General features: G+C 43.9%; 1 protein-coding gene across 1 annotated transcript in view; it reads left to right on the top strand.

Moving 5' to 3' along the window:
• The window catches only part of LOC148398572 (uncharacterized), a 127,196-nt gene that overhangs the window by 62,100 nt on the left and 45,231 nt on the right, over positions 1-19,865 (top strand). The window contains exons 6-9 of the mRNA XM_088373099.1: positions 5,139-5,335; positions 7,444-7,653; positions 18,038-18,075; positions 18,185-18,231. Coding sequence (XP_088229225.1) covers positions 5,139-5,335; positions 7,444-7,653; positions 18,038-18,075; positions 18,185-18,231 — 492 coding nt within the window. The remainder of the gene's footprint in view (positions 1-5,138; positions 5,336-7,443; positions 7,654-18,037; positions 18,076-18,184; positions 18,232-19,865) is intronic.

The raw sequence follows: 19,865 nt of genomic DNA on the forward strand, positions 1-19,865 counted from the left end.
GCCTGTAGGGCCTCTGCTGGGATTTCATCTGGCCCTGCGGCTTTGCCACGTCGTAGCATCTTGATAGCCCTCTTTACCTCAGATCTTGTTGGGGGGGCGCAATTGATTTTGAGTTGGTGTGCTGCTGGTGGGATCTCTATTGCTTGGTCGGGCGGTGGTTTATTCAACAGCTCGCTGAAATGTTCTGTCCACCTTTGGTGTTGTTCCTCCTTGGTGGTGAGGAGTCGTCCCTCTTTATCCGGAATTTGTGTGTTGTTCTGCCTGAACTTCCTAGCTATTTTCCTGGTGGTCATGTGGAGTTCCTTGAGATTGTTTTGTGCTGCTGCTTCCTGTGCTTCTTTAGCCAGTGCTTCAATGTAGTTTTTCTTGTCCCGTTTAGCGCTTTTCCTTACTTCCTTGTTTGTTTCCTCATAGTCCTTTTGGGCTGCGGCCCTTCTCGCTCGTGTCTTGCATTTGTTGAGTGTGTCCTTTTTGGCCCTCCTTTCTTCTACTTTTTTCAAGGTTTCTGTTGACAGCCAAGGTTTGTGTTTTATTGTTCTTTTCCCTAAAACTTCCAGACATGTCTCCTTCCATACACTTTTCAGGCTGTTCCAGTACTCCTTCACTGGTTGTTCTTGCAGGGCTTGAAACCTGTTCTGAAGGGTGGTTTTATACAGCTCAGTTGTTCCAATGTGCTGGAAGAGCTGGATGTTGTACTTTGTTCTGCTCCCAGAAGGGGTATTGCAGCGCTTTAGCTTGAGTTAGAGTTTTGCAGCCAGTAGGTGGTGGTCTGATCCAGCGTCTGCCCCCCTCTTTACTCTCACATCCAGGAGAGACCGTCTGAACCTCCGGTTGATGCATATGTGGTCAATCTGGTTTTCGGTAATGTGGTCGGGAGATATCCAGGTAGCTTTATGAATGGGTTTATGGGGGAATATTGTGCCTCCTATGACCAGGTTGGTGTCAGCACATATGTCTGCAAATCTTTCCCCATTTCCGTTCATGGTGCCAAGTCCATGTCTTCCCATGGCTCGTATCCATTGTTGTTGTTTCCCACCTTGGCATTCATGTCACCCATGAGTAAGGTTAGGTCTTTTTCCTTCCTGGACTGGAGTAGATGTTGTAGTTATAGAAATGATCCTTCATTTCCTCCTCGGCATTGTTGGTAGGTGCGTAGCACTGTATGATTTTAAGGTTGATTCTTTTATGGGTGGTTTGGAATCTTGCAGTGATAATTCTTGAGCTGATGGGCTTCCAACTGATGAGGGGCCGTTGTGCTTCTTTGGAGAGCATGAGTGCCACTCCTTCTGTGTGTGGTGCTGCTTCCTCTGCATGTCCAGAGTAGAGAATGTACTCTCCACTGGCTAGTTTGACTTCACCTGTCTGGGTCCGTCTGGTTTCGCACAGGCCAAGAATAAAAACCTTGTATCTCTTCAACAATGGCTGTTGTTTTCCCTGCTGCGAACATGGTCTTGATGTTCCAGGTTGCGATGTTGGTCGGTTTCCTAGGGAATAGCAAATTCCACCGCACCCTCTCCAGATAATTTTCAGCATGCGGCTTCATTTCCTCTTCAGCTTGTATGCTTGAGGAGTCTACATCTCCTCGGTTGTGGGGTTTCTTTTTCTTCACCAATGTTTCTGTAATCGTTGTTAAATCCACTACACGGGTGATTGGCCCATGAGCTTTACCATTGCCCTATTTGCCAGCTTGACCTGTTACCACTTCTCACGACGGGGACGTTAGGGTTGGATTTTGAGAGGCAGAGATACAGCTTATGAGGAGCAAGTGGAGGAAGTGGAGCTGGATTGGACATACCCTGAGAAAAAACAACATGGCTATAACTAAACAGGCGTTAACATGGAACCCACAAGGCAAATAAAGAGGGAGACCCCAAAACAACTGGAGAAGGAGCACAGAGCTGGATGTCAAGAAGAGGGGACTGTTGTGGAAACAGCTGGAGAAAATGGCACAAGACAGACGAGGGTGGAAACTCTTCATCAATGGCTTATGTTCCGAAAGGAATGTAAAGCCCCAAGTAAGTAAATAAGTACATCAGAACACCCCACAGCACACAAAATGTCAGTCATCAGAACACTACACGAATGTGCAACAATAATCACGGACCCAGAAGACAGAGCAACAGAAGAGAAGCACATTCAACAAGCACTAAAAACATGTCAATGTCCACAATGGGCAATAAACAAAGGAGCAGCACAAGTAAAGAAAAAAGAAATGGAACCAAACAAAAAAAAGAAAACCGCCAATAAGACAGAAAACGGAGGAATGGTAACACTACTGTACCTCAGAGGAGTTACAGAAAAAATACAGAGAGCAATGCGAAAATATCACATCAGCACATCGGTCAAACCACACAGAAAACTGAGACAGTTGTTAGTACACCCCAAGGAACAAAATAAAACAAGACAACAAGTGCAACGCAATATACGAAATACCCTGTCAAATATGCAATAAAATATACATCGGTGAAACGGGAAGGAGCTTCAGCACAAGGAAGAAAGAACACCAAAAGGAATGCAAGAAGGAGACGGACAAAATACACAAGAGTGACAAAGGAAAAGGCACTGCAAGAGACCCACAAATCAGCTATAACAGATCACTGCAAAAGGGAGAACCATATCATGAATTGGAACAAAGCCCGAGTCATCCGCACCGAAGAAAATCGACACCACCACTGGATTATGGAGGCAATAGAAATAAGAAAAAATCGACAACACACCATGAACCGAGATGAGGGAGCATACATGCTCTCACACACCTGGACCAGCGTTTTGGAGCGGCGAGAGGAAAGCAGGGGGCATGACCCACTTGTCAAATCTGACAGGAAGGTTGTACCCTCGCAGTAACAACAGCTGAAAAAGATGTCACACACACCATCGTGTGACACTCTCTGAAGAAGGCGGAGGTTTCTGCCGAAAAGTTTAAGGTAAGACCTGCCCAATTTGTCTGAACAAAGGAAGGAATACAATGGCTAACATTTGAGTGTAGTTACCCTCAACATGTACTGCCACCTGTTTTGCTGCTATCTTGCTATGTTCACCTCTCATCCATGCACAGCAATAGCAGTATCATTTGGCTGTCACACCACGACCCCCTTGTCTCTCAGCCATTTGCTAAACGCCAACAGCACCACATTGTCTGCAAAAAGCAGAGATGCAATGCTGAGGTCACCAAACCGAACACCCTCAACGCCTCGGCTGCGCCTAGAAATTCTGTCCATAAAAGTTATGAACAAAATCGGTGACAAAGGGCAGCCTTGGCGGAGTCCAAGCCACACTGGGAGTGAGTCAGACTTACTGCCAGAAATGCGGGCCAAACTCTGGCATCGATGATGCAGGAACCAAACTTACCAGTCGGTTTGGCACACCGTACTCCCGAAGCACCCCCCAGAGAACTCCCCAAGGGACAAGGCCGAACGCTTTCTCCAAGTCCACAAAACACGTGGACTGGTTGAGTGAACTCCCATGCATCCTTGATAATCCTGTAGAGGATATAGAGCTGGTCCACTGTTCCACGGCCAGGACGAAAACCACACTGCTCCTCCTGAATCCGAGATTCAACCTACCGATCGAGCCTACACTCAAGCAGCCCTGAATAGACCTTATCAGGGAGGCTGAGGACTGTGATTCCTCTGAAGTTGGAACACACCCTCCGTTGCCCTTTCTTAAAAAGGGGGACCACCACTGCAGTCTGCCAATCCAGAGGCACTGTCCCCGATGTCAACGCAAAGTTGTAGAGGCATGTCAGCCAAGACACGGAGCGACTTATAGTCACTGTACTTTGCATGTTGAAATGGTTGTATGTTGGCTCAAATATTTCCATGAGAATACACCGTAATTCATTTAATTCGTGTGTGGAGGTTTCACTGTACGACAAAGCGTAGAAAGAGGTATATGTATGGCTAACATTACAAAGACAATGAGCTCCAAACATTTGAATAAACAATGTGGGGACTCAGTATTAAAGTGTTTGCCTCTCAACTCTAAGGTTGTGGAATCAATCCTTAACCCCAGTGACCATGTCGAAGTGTCATTGAACAAGACACTGAACCTCGCAGTGTGGACCTGGAAACCCCTTGCATGGCAGCATCCTCCCACTGGTGTCTGAATTTGTGTGTGAATGGGTGAATTTGAGGCATTTTAAAGCGCTTTGGGCACCATGCGGTGTAGAAAAAAGCGCCATATAAGTGCACACCATTTACCATTTAAATTGAAGGAAATGTAATGTATGGGTCGTGACCGAAAGAATGAGATCTCGGATACAAGCGGCCGAAATGAGTTTCCTCCGCAGGATGTCAGGGCTCTCCCTTAGAGATAAGGTGAGAAGCTCGGTCATCTGGGAAAGACTCGGAGTAGAGCCGCTTCAACTCCTCGTTGAGAGGAGCCAGATGAGGTGGCTCGGGCATCTCATCAGAATGCCTCCTGGACGCCTCCCTGGGGAGGTGTTCCGGGCATGTCCCACCGGTAGGAGACCCCGTGGACGACCCAGGACGCACTGGAGAGACTATGTCTCTCGGCTGGCCTGGGAACGCCTTAGGAGCCGGATGAAGTGGCCGGGAAAAGGGAAGTCTGGCCATCCCTCCCAAAGCTGCTGCCCCCGCGACCCGACCCTGGCTAAGCGGAAGAAAATGGATGGATGGATGGATGGAAATGTAATGGCTTCCATATCTGAATGCATAAATCTTTGCAGACTCACATTTTCACCAGGAGGTATGAAAATGTGTTGGCATGCGTAACAGCCAAAGACCTACAAAAAAGTTTCTTGGTGTTTAACGTAACGGAAAATCTGCCGTTTTGAATTCACTTAAAGCAGCTTTAGTAGTCAAGGCAAGGTTGACTTTAAATTCATCCACGTGATCTTACCTTGGTAAAATTTCACAAATTTAAGGAAAGTCCAAGCCTGATTTTTTTTTATTGTAGTCGTATATAATAAATTACCTATAAAATTACCTTTAACCAAACAGTCCAATCATAAAAGATGTCCCATGTGTGGCAGACTGGTCACATACTTTCTTTTGTGAGTTTTAATTGTCTATATTGAAATGAATAAGTAACTGAAACCTTTCTCCCCTCCCCCCTACCCCCACCCGACACACCATATACACACACACGCACACACGCACATACACACACACTTTTAGGCGATTCATCACGTCACAGTGGTGTAAAACACGCTTGTGATGAGCTGGATAAGCACTCTGCTGACACCAGCTCCAATGCATCCTTCTCCAAGGCTGAGCAAAGCACGAAATATGGACTTCATTCTTCCACTACAACTGTTAAAAAGTCAACGAAGCCTGGGACCAGAATCAATACGAGTGCCAAAGCTGTCAAACCAGTGGGTGTGATTTTCCTTTTTACATAATACAGTGGAGCCTCGGTTTTCGACCACAATCCGTTCCAGTAGGCTGTTCGAGAAGTGAGTCGTTCGAATTCTGAATCATGTTTTCCCATTACAAATAATAGAAAAAAATATAATCCGTTCCAAGCAAAAAAAAAAAACGCCTTTTTTAAGCATTTTTTCATTTGCGCATTTTTGTCCGATCGCGCAACTGCAGCGCACCGCCGAACGTGCAACCGTAGCGCGCCACCGACCGCGAAACTGCACCGCGCTGGCTGCATAATTGTGACAGAGCGATCGCTAAAATCCAGAAAATATTTTTAAAGTCCTGATGTACTTTCCAAAATTTAAGTGGACCTCAGTGCGCAGGGAGCTTAATTTGGTCCGATCGCGCAACCGCAGCGCGCCGGGCCCTCACTCTCGCATTGCTTTAGGAGCGTCTTTGTTTTTAGGATGGCTTTACTGCTCCAACTGTTTTCTTTGGAGGCATGATTAGAGTTGATGCAATCCTCAGAGTAACGAGAATGTAATAACAAACGGAGTCAGTTGGCATGCGGGTCCTCTCGGCTCATCTCGCGAGGTTCGACAACCAAATTTCGTCTGACATCCGAAGCAAAAAAAATCTCAAATTTTTTGTTCGAATACTGATTTGTTCGAGAACCGGGACATTCGAAAACCAAGGCTCCACTGTACAGAAATTTTGAAAATAAAAATACAATGGAACCTTGAACAAACCTCGAGCCAACGGATCCTGGATTCATCGGACAGAATTGTCTAGTCCTTTCAAAATGCCTCACTATACAGTAAATTTTCCCTTTATTAGTTCAAGAAATTGGCCGCAGTTCTCCGCAGCCACCACTTTACGATTTTTATTGCTCTCTCATCTCAGAAAAACATTATTGTAGATTAGAGTAGAGGCAAATTTCTCATTAAAAAAAAGGTTTGTATGAACCTTTAAATGTCGTTACCTTAGCATCTGCAGGCACAGTATTGATCTATTCATATCTGTTTGTGTTGTTCCTGCTTGAGTGAGCCGTGTACACGTCTGTCCTTCATGCATCTTTTTTTGATAAAGTACAGTTATTTTTATTTATATATTCATTTTTTGTAAAGCCCTTATCAATGACATGTAAATGTGACATGAACGCGACTTGATTGTGCTTGCGATAGGATGCGACCAGTCCTACCCCAAGCACCATCAAGGTAAATTTGGATAAAATTGAACGCTTTCAACAGTTTCACTTTTTTTATTGTATTTAGTACTGTACCCGGCATCCTTAGTCTTCAATAAATACCAAATAATTTAGTATTGTACTGGGTGTGTTTAGACCTCAGAAAAAAAGATGCAACAATCGGCCCTTCACCATTTCTGTTTGTTAAATCAAGGTTCCACTGTATTTTTACCTTTGTATAACGAAGATAAAGACTAATTGTGTACGTATATGTTAGGGATGCTCCAATCGATCGGTGGCCAATCATTATCAGACAATTTGTGAGTAAGTGCATAATCTGTGAACTCAATCAAAGCCTTTAAAGGTCTTGATCAAAGCCTTTAACTCAATAAATGCCAGCCAATTGGAGCACAGCCAAGCCCCTCAGTACCATCCATTTCTACAGATTTTTACAGATCTTTGAAGGCCCACAGAATATTGTGTTCTATAGCTATATAAACATGGAACCCATGAAAAGATAGACTTTATTATTTAATCAGAAAAAAAGTACATTTCTCCCATTTGTCTTTACTTAGAAATCTGCTACAGAACATTGGCAAATTTAACTGAAAATCCTGCTTCCGAGAAAAAAAGTAACACTAACATTGACACCAATACTTTTTGGTTTTATGACAACTCAAATATACAGATGTAACCGACTGACACGCGTCCGAGACGGGTTTCTGCATTCTGTGCGACAGCGGCAATAGACTGCCCTGTCACTGAATTGCAGCATTTTTATTTTTTGCCGTGGGTACTTGTATTTGGGCATGATTGTGTCATTTTTACAATCTAAAGTTGACGGTATGATACTGGTATCAGTACTTGGTCCAAGACTGCATCCATCCCCATGTGTCACATAAACTAACCTCAATCATTTGTTGCTTTTCCTAGCTGTCCATTCCACCACCTGCCAAGAAGAAAAAGACTGTGGCTCCAGCATCCCAGGACAACATAGCAGGCCCTCAAGTGTATTTGGCTGGGATTCCACAGGAAGCATCAGAGCAAGAAGTTACTAAATTTGTCACGTCTTTTGGCAAGATCAACAATGTGGTCTTGATGCCAAGCTCTGAGGAAGATAGTGAAAGGGGTGATGGGCAAAAGGTACTTGTGGATTTAATTTTTTACTCAAACAACTGCTGTAATATGCAAGTTTTGAGGATAGATTTGTTTTGATTTTTTTTTTTTTATAATCAATAATTTTTGTCCTTTTCTGATGGGGAACATTTTTTAGACAGTTTATACATTGAAGACATTGCAGTGAAACGTGAGGAGCTAATAGCACCACTTCGTCTGCCAATTACACTTAGGAGTGGTTCAGAGTTGCAGCATCAGTCAAAAATGAAAATAAATCCTCTTAAGAGTGTTTTTTTTCTAAACCCATTTACTCCCCCAATTTTTTTTTTTTTTTTTACATTCCACACATTCAACCCTCGGTACTTAAGTTTTTTCAAACTTGTTTAGAGAGATAAAAGTAAAAAAATGTCTGAAAATAGCTGGTACTGTTAAAGACAATTGAAATCAATGGAAGTATCACAACCAAAATATTTTCTTTTATTTGTTAAGGTGACCTGCAGCAGCAAATGGTGTTTTGTGTGCACTACAGAAGGAGAAGCTCACTGTTAAGATCATTTGGAAAATGTTGATATAAACAGGCACCATACGGATATCATTATGATCCAAATTGACATCATTTTTGCTTCTTTCTGTCAACCATTGATAAAACGCGCATTATATTTGTCACTCATCATAGGCATAAAACAGTCTTGCGTCTGAGTTTCGCCATGTTTATTAACCTCTTTGTGTAATTCGGCTAGTTGAGCGTCAGATGCATGGACCTAAATACGTGTATTTGCCGTGTTTTCCGGACTATAAATCGCAGTTTTTTTCATAGTTTGGCTTGGGGTGCGCCTTATACTTAGGACCGACTTATATGTGAAATTATTAACACATTATATCACTTCACATGTTATTTTCACACTAAACCACATGAGGGCGCTTGAGGCATGTGGAATAATTGGAACTGAAACTGACGATGAGTCTGAAGTAAGCCATGTAAAAGAGGAAGCATCTTGTACTTCCGGGGTTAGCAGAGTTGTTTATAAGTGACCTAGAGGATGAAGATTTATTTGGATTTAATGACTTGGAGTGACACGGATGGTTAAAAAAAACTTGTTAGCATGTTATTTATGCTATAGTTATTTGAATAACTCTTAATTTGTTACGTCAGGCACGTTCTCAATTTCTCATCTGTGTGTTTATGTAACATTAGCATACCATACCGTTCAGCCTGTTGTTGCCTATTCATGTCTGTTCTTGGTGTTGCATTTCATCAAATAAATTTACCCAAAAATGCAATTTATACTCCGGTGCGACTTGTAAAAATATATATATTTTCTTCTGTATTATGCATGTTATTGCTGTTGCAACTTTTACTCCAAAGCGACTTATAGTCCGTAAAATACGGTATATACACAGTCATTTTCGTTGTAATGACAGAATGACATAGTGACATACATAGTATGTCCTTGACGTTGATTGGCTGTTGGCGATGCGCCCCTGACAGAAGTTCACGTCAGCTTACCACAAACCAAATGGGTAAAGGACCAAATTTTCGCTTCAAATGCTTCATCCGTGCCGCCTGCAAAGCAAATGTGCCTGACAGAACCTATCAAATAATGGAAACACGCCACCAACTACGCTTGTGCAACATAATGCCTCATGTTGAAAATAATTTTACTTGCCAAACAAACATTATTAAAATAAAGCTATATACCTGGACTGCTACAGGATATGCAGGGTGGGCCAAAAGTTTACTTCATTGTGTGTTTCACCTTATCAGTTACATTTTAGATATAAATTATAGAAAATTATATGTTTAAAATTTATATGGGGGGCTGGCAGCAGTATTGCAACAACAGCCGTCTTATTTTTGGCAGCATTTTGGCACTACTTTCGTCACATCATTTGAATACTTATTTGCCTAATTAGCAAAGGTTTTAGCCAGCATGGTGAAAGTTTTAGAGAAAAAAGACGAAGATCGTGCCAGGCAAATAGACAAGTCGAACAGGATCAGGAACTGCTTCAGATGGGCATGGCTCGAGAGCAGCGTCATCTTACAACTCGGAACACAAAGACGCTCTTAAAACAATGCGACAGTGAGCTCCCGGCGCGCTGCGGTTGGGCGATCGGACTAAATTAAGCTCCCTGCGCACTGAGGTCCACTTACATTTTGGAAAGTACATCGGGACTTTAAAAATATTTTCTAAATTTCAGCGACGGCTCTGTCACAATAATGCAACCAGTACGGTGCAGTTGCGCGGTCGGCGACGCGCTATGGTTGTGAGTTCGGCGATGCGCTGCAGTTGTGCGATCGGACAAAAATGCGCAAATGAAAAAATGCTTAAAAAATTCCTGGAACGGATTAAAAGTTTTCCATTAGTTGTAATGGGAAAAATAGATTCGGAATTCGACCGATTCGCTTCTCGAACCGCCTTCTGGAACGGATTGTGGTCGAAAACCGAGGCTTGACTGTATTATATTCACCTTGGCAGCCCACCAAGAAGGATTTTTTTTTTAACAAAACTGTTGAAATTGAGTGATGAAATTAATGGTTTTGGTGTTCTATACTGCCACAATCCAGGAGTTTCCAGGGAGCTTTTCCCCCTGAGCCCCCTCCGGGGCCTTGCCCCTGGCCCCCTGCGGCCCCCAATTGGGGCCTGTGGGCCCTGTGGCCCCCAATAGGGGCCTGTGGGCCCTGTGGCCCCCAATAGGGGCCTGTGGCCCCTGCAGTCCCCAATAGGGGTCTGTGGCCCCTGGCCCCCTGCGGCAAGTGTGAGGGGGGACCGGGCCCCCCCCCAATGGGGTGCCTTCGGCCCCCTCAGTGGGGCATGCGGCCCCCAGACCCCAGCTACTTTTCAGTGTTTTTTTTCATTTGCCGTTCTCATCCCTGATTTAGGTAATAAATATCCAGTTCAAATCTGGATTTTTTTGGAGGACGTTGATTAAGCTTAAATCCATCATGGACAACACCTCTCACCCCCTCCAAGAGATTGTGCGGTCCCTGAGCAGCTCCTTTAGCAGCAGACTTTTGCACCCTCAGTGTAGGAAGGAACGGTTCCGCAGGTCCTTCATTCCCTCTGCTGTCAGACTTTACAACATGCGTGGCACCTGATAAAATTAATGTGTTTCGTCTCTACTAGCGGCACTTGTGTTTGTCCTTGTCTGTTATTTACCCTTTTTTGAAATTTTGGCACTTGTATTATTCTTGCACTCGCATTATTCTCGCACTCATATGCGCTGCTGTGACAAGTGAATTTCCCCGCTGTGGGATGAATAAAGTTCAATCAATCAATCAAAAGATTCAGCAGTAACCATTGCACATGACTGTTCTCTGCTACCGGATGCAACTGTTTCCTGTTTTGCTCGTTCTTTCAGCCGACTCCACCAGTATAGCAAACAACCTCTTGTCTCCCCACAACTTAATACATTCATGTATAGATGGAACAACAATGTCAAATACATGTTGGATATCGATTAAACATTGCAACATCAATAAAGCATGTTTTCACAATAGTCAATTTAACAGATAATCCTCATTAGCCATGATAATGGGTTCTTCTAACTTGAACATATATAATGATATTGCTCAGATTAAAATTATGCCAAAGCAAAATCATATTCCAAAATTGTGTGTTGCTACATGTTTGAACAGGTCATGTCCTCCCAATTGCTAACAATTTAATTTATTTTATTTGTTAGTTTCCATCAGGTCACCCCTATGTTAAGCTTTAACATCATCTCCTGGTGAAATTTTGGAACTACTACATGTTTTAGGATAGCCAGTCTGCCTGGGCCAAATCCGATACCCAATCATACACCATCTTGTATCACCATGCCGCTTGACACCTGGAAGGGCATGATTGGAAGGAACACCTCCCCGATCTGAACCCGAGCGGTGTTCTATTATTGGACTTATGTGCTCGACACGGATTGTCAATAATGAACACAATGTTCAAACATAAGGGTGCCCATGTGTGCACTTGGCACCAGGACACCCCAGGCCGCAGTGTGATGATTGACTTTGTAGTCGTGTCATCGGATTTTTGGCCGCATGTTTTGGACACTCGGGTGAAGAGAAGGGCGGAGCTGTCAACTGATCACCACCTGATCAAACGTACTGTGAGGGTCTGCTGGGAATGTCTGGCAGAATCTCCAGTCAGGAAGAGCTTCAACTCCCACCTCCGGCAGAATTCAACCCACGTCCTGGAGAAGGCGGGGGACGTTGGGTCCGAGTGGACCATGTTACGTGCCTCCATTGTTGAGGCAGCCCACCGGAATTATGGCCGTAAAGTGGTCGGTGCCTGTCGTGGCGGTAATCCCCAAACCCGCTGGTGGACACCGGCGGTAAGGGATGCCGTCAAGCTGAAGAAGGAGTCCTATCGGGCCGTTTTGGCCTGTGGGACTCCGGAGGCAGCCGACAGGACCGGATGGCCAATCGGAACGCAGCTTCTGCGGTTTCTGAGGCAAAAACCCGGGCTTGGGAGGAGATTGGCGAGGCCATGGAGAATGACTTCTGGATGGCTTCGAGGAAATTCTGGTCCACCATCAGGCGTCTCAGGAGGGGGAAGCAGTGCACCGTCAACACTGTTTACAGTGGAGATGGCGTGCTGCTGACCTCTACTCGGGACGTCGTGACTCGGTTGAGAGAATACTTCAAAGACCTCAATTCAACCAACATACCTTCCATTGTGGAAGCAGGGCCTGGAGACTCTGAGGTGGACTCTCCAATCTCTGGGGTTGAAGTCACAGGCAGTTAAAAAACTCCTCGAGGGCAAGGCCCCAGGGGTGGATGAGATCCGCCCGGAGTTCTTAAAGGCTCTGTATGTTGTGGGGCTGTCCTAGCTGACACGCCTCTGCAACATTGCGTGGACATCGGGGACGGTGCCTCTGGATTGGCAGACTGGGGTGGTGGTTCCCCTCTTTAAGAAGGGGGACAGTAGGGTGTGTTCCAACTACAGAGGAATCATACTCTTCAGCCTCTCTGGTAAGGTCTATTCAGGGGTGCTGGAGAGGAGAGTCCGTCGGGCGGTCGAACCTTGGATTCAGGAGGAGCAGTGTGGTTTTCGTCCTGGCCGTGGAACAGTAGAATAGCTATATACCCTCGGCAGGATCCTCGAGAGGGCATGGGAGTTCGCTCAACACATGTGTTTTGTGGACTTGGAGAAGGCATTCGACCGTGTCCCTCGGGAAGTTCTGTGGAGGGTGCTTCGAGAGTCCAGGGTGCCGAGCCAACTGATAAGGGCGGTTCTGTCCCTGCATCATCGATGCCAGAGTTTGGTCCGCATTTCCGGCAGTAAGTCGGATTCTTTCCCAGTGAGGGTTGGACTCCGCCAAGGCTCCCCTTTGTCACAGATTCTGTTCACAACTTTTATGGACAGAATTTCTAGGCGCAGCTGAGGCGTTGAGGGTGTCCGGTTTGGGGACTTCACCATTGCGTCTCTGCTTTTTGCAGACGTGGTGCTGTTGGCTTCTTTAAGCCATGATCTCCAGCTCTCACTGGAGTGGTTCGCAGCCGATTGTGAAGCGGTCGGGATCTGAGTCCATGGTCCTCGGTCGGAAAAGGGTGGTGGAATGCCCTCTCCGGATCAGGGATGAGATCCTGCCCCAAGTGGAGGAGTTCAAGTATCTTGGGGTCTTGTTCACGAGCGAGGGCAGGATGGCGCGTTAGATCGACTGGATCGACAGATCGGAGCAACGTCGGCTGGAATCAGAATCACAATCAGCTTTATTGGCCAAGTTTGTGCATGTCAAACAAGGAATTTGACTCCGGTTGATCTCAGTCTTTGTACAACATTTAAGTGACTAACAACATTCAGGTAACTAACAACATTGAAGTGGCAAGAACAGGATATTATTGCCCAGTGATGTCTCTGAGACTCTGAGTTGTGTGATTTCATCAGAGCGACAGCCTGGGGAAAGAAGCTGTGTCTGTTGGTTATGGCGTACAGCGCTCTGTAACACCTTCCGGAGGGGAGTAGTTCGAACAAACTGTGACCTTGGTGTGAAGGGTCTGTAGAGATGTTTCTTGCATGTTTCCTGGTCCTGAACAGGTACAAGTCTTGGATAGATAGGAGGTTGGTCCCGATTACCTTTTCTGCAGTCCTCATTGTCCGTTGCAGTCTGTGCTTGTCTTGTTTGGTGGCCGATCCAAACCAGACAGTGATGTGTAATGCGGACTCTGTACCGGTCCGCCGTGGTGAAGAGACAGCTGAGCCAAAAGGCAACAATCTCAATTCACCGGTCGATCTATGCTCCTACCCTCACCTATGGTTATGAGCTGCGAGTCGTGACCAAAAGAACTAGATCCCGGATACAAGCGACCGAAATGAGTTTTCTCCGTTGGGTGTCCGTGCTCTCCCTTAGAGATAGGGTGAGAAGCTCGGTCATCCTGGAAAGAGTCGGAGTAGAGCACGCTGAGAGGAGCCAGATGAGGTGGCTCGGGCATCTCATCAGGATGCCTCCTGGACGCCCCCCGGGGAGGTGTACCGGCCATGTCCTACCGGCAGGAGACCCAGTGGACGACCCAGGACACGCTGGAGTGACTGTCGCTCAGCTGGCCTGGGAACGTCTTGGGATCCCCCGGGATGAGCAGGACGAAGTGGCATGGGAGAGGGAAGTCTGAGAGTGCCTCCTAAAGCTGCTGCCCCTGCGACCTGACCCCGGATAAGTGGAAGAAGATGGATGGAGGGATGAACTTGCTCGACGCTGCCTCCCAGTTTTTGTAAAGCCGTGTTCGCGATCTGTTATCCATCACTCCATGACGCTCGCAACTTCACTTTGAACGTCCTGTTTACACCAATGTCCAGCGGTTGGAGTTGATGATGGTGATGATGATGATGATGATGATGATGATGATGATGATGATGATGATGATAGAAGTTTATTCATCCCACAGCGGGGAAATTTACTTGTCACAGCAGTGCATACGAGTGCTTGTTAAGCCTCATGGAATGATGGCAAACTCAGAGTTTGTTTGCCGCACTAGGTTTTTCACAGCGGTTGTAGGATGGGCGTGCATGGAGTCACAGCTCAACAAGGACGGTGACGTGTGGAAAAAACATCAGGTCTCTTTATGTAGACCTCATTCAGTGACTCTCTTATTTTCTCCTCGTCCATTCAGCCCTTTTGATTTCCCGAGTCCACATGGAGACATTTCTTTAGGCAGCATCTTCCTCTTGAAAAGCACCATAGGTGGCAGTATCTGTGGGAAGCTCGTACCACAGTAAAAGCCGTCTTCTCGTGCCCCATTGTGCGTATAGCTACCATGTTGGTCCCCTTCTTCTCGACAATAGTTCACCGGGATGGTGAAAGTGACAGACTTTGGAACTCAGCGCACACATAAGGCACACGCATTGTAAGGCGCCCTACATCTCCTTTGGAGAAAATTTGAGACTTTTAGGTGCACTTTATGGTGAAAATACGGTACTAGTTTTAGGATTTTCATATCACAGACTAATCACTTACTAATTTGTGTTCTATCTACTGAATAACTTAAATTATAAGCCATCTGACAGTGCTTTGTAATTAATATCACAGCCCTGCATTGAACCATTACAGATGAGGCTTAGAACATAAGCTTTCTGTGAAGGTACAGCTATAGCAGTGGTTATTAACCTTATTGAAGGTACCGAACCCCACTAGCTTCATATGCGCATTTACCGAACCCCTTTATCATAAAAAGTATTTTTTTTTTTTCTCAAATTCAAGACATAGATGTTTTTTACTGGTGAACAAAATGAGCCGTGTATGAATATCACCTTGTTAAAAAAACAAAACCAACACAATGAGTGTACTCACAACAAATGACATACCTGCAAATCAGTGTGACATCTGCTGTTGACATTGCGAGACCATTTCAGATATGCGTCATCACGAATTTACACGATAGATCAGGTGTGTTCGCACCGCCGCAGTGGAGGCTCTGCCGGTCTCTCCGAACCCCTGAGTCCAACTCACCGAACCCCTAGGGTTCGATCGAACCCAGGTCAAGAACCACTGCTTTAGAGCATAAAATATGGTCATTGAACCAGGACTATTATATTTCACCGAAGTATGTGATTAAAAAATCACTGAATCTCCTTTTTAGTACCGTATTTTCCGGACTATAAGTCGCTCCGGAGTATAAGTCGCACCAGCCATAAAATGCCCCAAAAAGTGAAAAAAAACATATATAAGTCGCTCTGGAGTATAAGTCGCATTTTGGGGGCAATTTATTCGACAAAATCCCACACCAAAAACAGTCATGAACGAGCAACAACAGGCTAAACGATAGCAACAACAGGCTAAACGATAGGTATGCTAACGTGACAAACACAAACAAAGAGCTGAGAACGGGCCTGACGTAACATATAGAGTGATTAAGGACAACTATTACATGAATAACATGTTTATAAAACCATCGGTGTCACTCCAATTCGTTAAATAGCAACAACAGGCTAAACGATAGGTATGCTAACGTGACAAACTCAAACAAAGAGCTGAGAACGGGCCTGACGTAACATATAGAGTGATTAAGGACAACTATTACATGAATAACATGTTTATAAAACCATCGGTGTCACTCCAATTCATTAAATCCATCAATCGTTCAATACGATAGCAACAGGCTAAACGATAGGTATGCTAACGTGACAAACACGAACAAAGAGCTGAGAACGGGCCTGACGTAACATATAGAGTGATTAAGGACAACTATTACATGAATAACATGTTTATAAAACCATCGGTGTCACTCCAATTCATTAAATCCATCAATCGTTCAATACGATAGCAACAGGCTAAACGATAGGTATGCTAACGTGACAAACACAAACAAAGAGCTGAGAACGGGCCTGACGTAACATATAGAGTGATTAAGGACAACTATTACATGAATAACATGTTTATAAAACCATCGGTGTCACTTCAATTCATTAAATCCATCGATTGTTCTTTGTCAACAATGGGTGCGCACGGCTGAGGGCGCTTGCACTTCGAAATATTCCACAGGCTCATATAACGATAGATAAACTATATTTCAAATAACTATAATACAAGCCAATAATATTATCAAACCATCCGTGCACTTTAATTCCATTAAATCCAACGATCAAATTCCTCGTCCTTTGTCAACATCGCCGCGCGTGCGCCCTGACGTCAGCCTTGTCTTTATTCCACAGATCTACTATATAACTATATTGTAGCGTTAACAAAGTACAAGGATAGACGTGGGTTTGGTAAACGGCTCTTTATTAAACAAAACAAACTTCCAAGCGTGTGGCGGCGTGGACTTCCAGACAGACCGGGCGTGCGTAATGGCCATGTTCGAGCCCCGCGCACCGTTCGCGGACAACCACTCGGCCGAGCGCCGGCCCCCGACTCAGTAGATTAGGACCGGGCGTGCGTAAAAGCCATAATAGTTTTTCAAACCTTCTATGTCACTCCAAATCCTTAATTCCTTCAAACTCTTTGTCCTCCGTGTCACTTAGAAATGATCACCGCTAATGATGCCGATCGTCCTTGTGTGGGCACGTTTGTATGTAAACAACCGCCGCGCCGCGCTACTGACGTCACTTGAAATAGTAATCCATTGGTACATCACGGTTCTCAAAACTTTCTTTCTGCTGCTCGATTACTGTTTTCAGCTGCATATTTTACAACTTGAAGTTTGTAACCTGCAAAATATGAGTTTCTTTTTGGTGCCATTTTTCTTAAGCCCACCCAGTTGATGAGTCACGGCCAACGGTGAAATTTAGAGCGCCCTCATCCAGTTTCGTCTGAAAATATATATTTTTTTGGTTGTTTTATCAAAGTCAAAGTCTGCTTTATCGTTGATTTTTTTTTTTTATATACTAAGACACGCAAAGAGATTGAAATTACGTTTCCACTATCCCTTGGTGAGATAGTACACATATGCATACAAGCAACACAAAAAAAAACCAAGAAGGCACAAACAATGAATAAATAAGAGTGTTGAATAAATGATAAATACACAAATAATAATAAATAATAATAATAAATATAATAGGAGCAAAAATGGAGCAAGTGTACATACAGCAGACAGTGGACTTGGATATGGTGCTTTAAAGTGTTAATTGATTTATTTGATGTTTTCTCTATTTTTTATGTTTTGAATATGTTCAAGATAAAGATATAAAAGCATGTGAAGTGATCAACTATACTAAAAATAACATGGGAAGTGGTCAACTATACTTGTAAGTGATGTCTTAATGATCAAGTAAAAATTTGTGAAAAAAAAACATATATAAGTCGCTCCTGAGTATAAGTCGCCCCCCCACCCAAACTATGAAAAAAAACGCGACTTATAGTCCGGAAATTACGGTACTTAAATGTTCGGAACTGATTTTCAGAAACTTTCTTAATGTAATATATTTAATGTCTGTGAAATGTACATTGCACTCAAAATTGTCATAATTCCCCTTTTTAGATACCAGAGCCAGCAATTGATTCTGTCTGCAGTAACAGGTTTGTGTTTTTGAAGGCCACATTCTCTTCCACCTGTTACCATTGTTAAACTCACTCTGGCTTCTCTGAATTTGTGTTTTTTTTTTTTTTTTTTTTTTTTTGTTTACAGTAGACCTACTATAGACTCAGACAAGAACTCTCAAAAGAAAGACTCTGGTGAGAAATCAAATTTTTTGTTTTTTTTACTGTTGTGTAACACAGTTCAGGTTGCATCTAGGGCTGAATGATTTGAACAAAGTCTCAAAGCACTATAATCACAGCAGATATCTTGATATAATAAGTATGGGTTCAATGAAAACTTAAATAAAAAATATGAAGTAACTACTGAATAAAATACTAGAAACCAGATGTTTTGCTGCAGCTAAGCTTTAACAATAAAATATTCTGCCGCAAATCTATTTAAAAATAGTGTGTGTGTGCGTGCGTGCATGCGTGCGTGCGTGCGTCTGACCATAGCTCTGACTGAAAATACGTCTGTGCAGCAGTAATCCTAGAACTGATTGATTGACACCAACTATCAAAATGTAGGGATAGTCTCAATTGGCCTTGTTGGCCTCTGGGACTTTGGAAGTACCTGATTGGTGTTGACAGACAAATAGAAGTGCCGCTTGGGTTATCTGTTAGGCAAAAAAAAAAAAAGATAGACGTGGAGGAGTTCAGTGAGGTCATGGAGAAAGAATAAGTTCCAATTGGCTTAGAGCAGGGGTGTCGAGACCCAGTTTTCGAAGGCCACTGTCCTGCATGTTTTAGATGCTTTCCATCTCTTAGCACACCAAATTCAAAACATCAGGGTCATTATCAGTCTTCTGAAGTACTTGCTGATGAACTGATCATTTCAATCAGGTTTAGTTTCTGATTCAAATGACCTTTTTTCTCCTAAAAATAGTAAATTAAATTTTTTCAGTCTACTGCACACAAACGCAACCCATCTTACAAAACCAGTAAACCACACTGTTAGAGATACGCAGACAGCATATGGACAAGAGGTGCACACAAGGGCTCAGGGCAATTCAAGTTCAGAACAGGTTCTTGAATTAATCCCATGCATGAAGACATAAATAAGAATTTCCCAAAATCTCAAGCTCATAAGAGAGTTAGACCGCAGCTCTCACCGAATCCTTGTCACAAGAGAGGGATAGCCTATATAGGTTAGTTATAAACTCCACCCACATAGTAATTTAAACCAAACTTCTGTCAGTATTCAGCACCCTGCTAGTAAACGAGATAAATGACTTGGATGACCTATTGGTTTTCCTTGGGGGCATTTTGAAGCGTCGACTTGAGGTCATTATTAACTCACTGTTGCCTCACTATTCCTTTTCCCTTCTGGGCCACGTTTCTTCCAGAGAGAATGCAAGTCATTCTGCTGGACTCCAACATACTCCAACCAGGGACGTACGGTCAGAGGAGGCAACCCCTACGCCTCCCCTGCCATCATGAAAAGGGGAAAAACAAATTCAATTGTTTTTATTATAAAGTCATTTTCCTTTTAATCTCAATAATTTTGTATCATTTTTAACCAAAATCGCTGAATTTTTACAGTTATTTTAAAACCGAAGACGATTCGCTCGGAGGAGCCAATGTCCTGTCTAGCCTCTGAGGATTGCGTAATCACACGGCTGCCTATGTTGACAGGCTATGCAGTTAGACTGAACTGCTCTCTGTCTTTATGTCGCTGTTTAAGTGTTCAAACACTGTGGCTATATTAATTAATTTCTGTAGTTAAGCTGGTGTGTATATAATATCTTGTGTTTTTTGTCATCTGTCTGTAACGTCGTGTTTCTTAAATC

This window comes from Syngnathus floridae, chromosome 4, assembly GCF_059516105.1.
Source record: "Syngnathus floridae isolate MCC-2025c chromosome 4, RoL_Sflo_1.0, whole genome shotgun sequence".
Lineage (NCBI taxonomy): Eukaryota > Metazoa > Chordata > Actinopteri > Syngnathiformes > Syngnathidae > Syngnathus > Syngnathus floridae.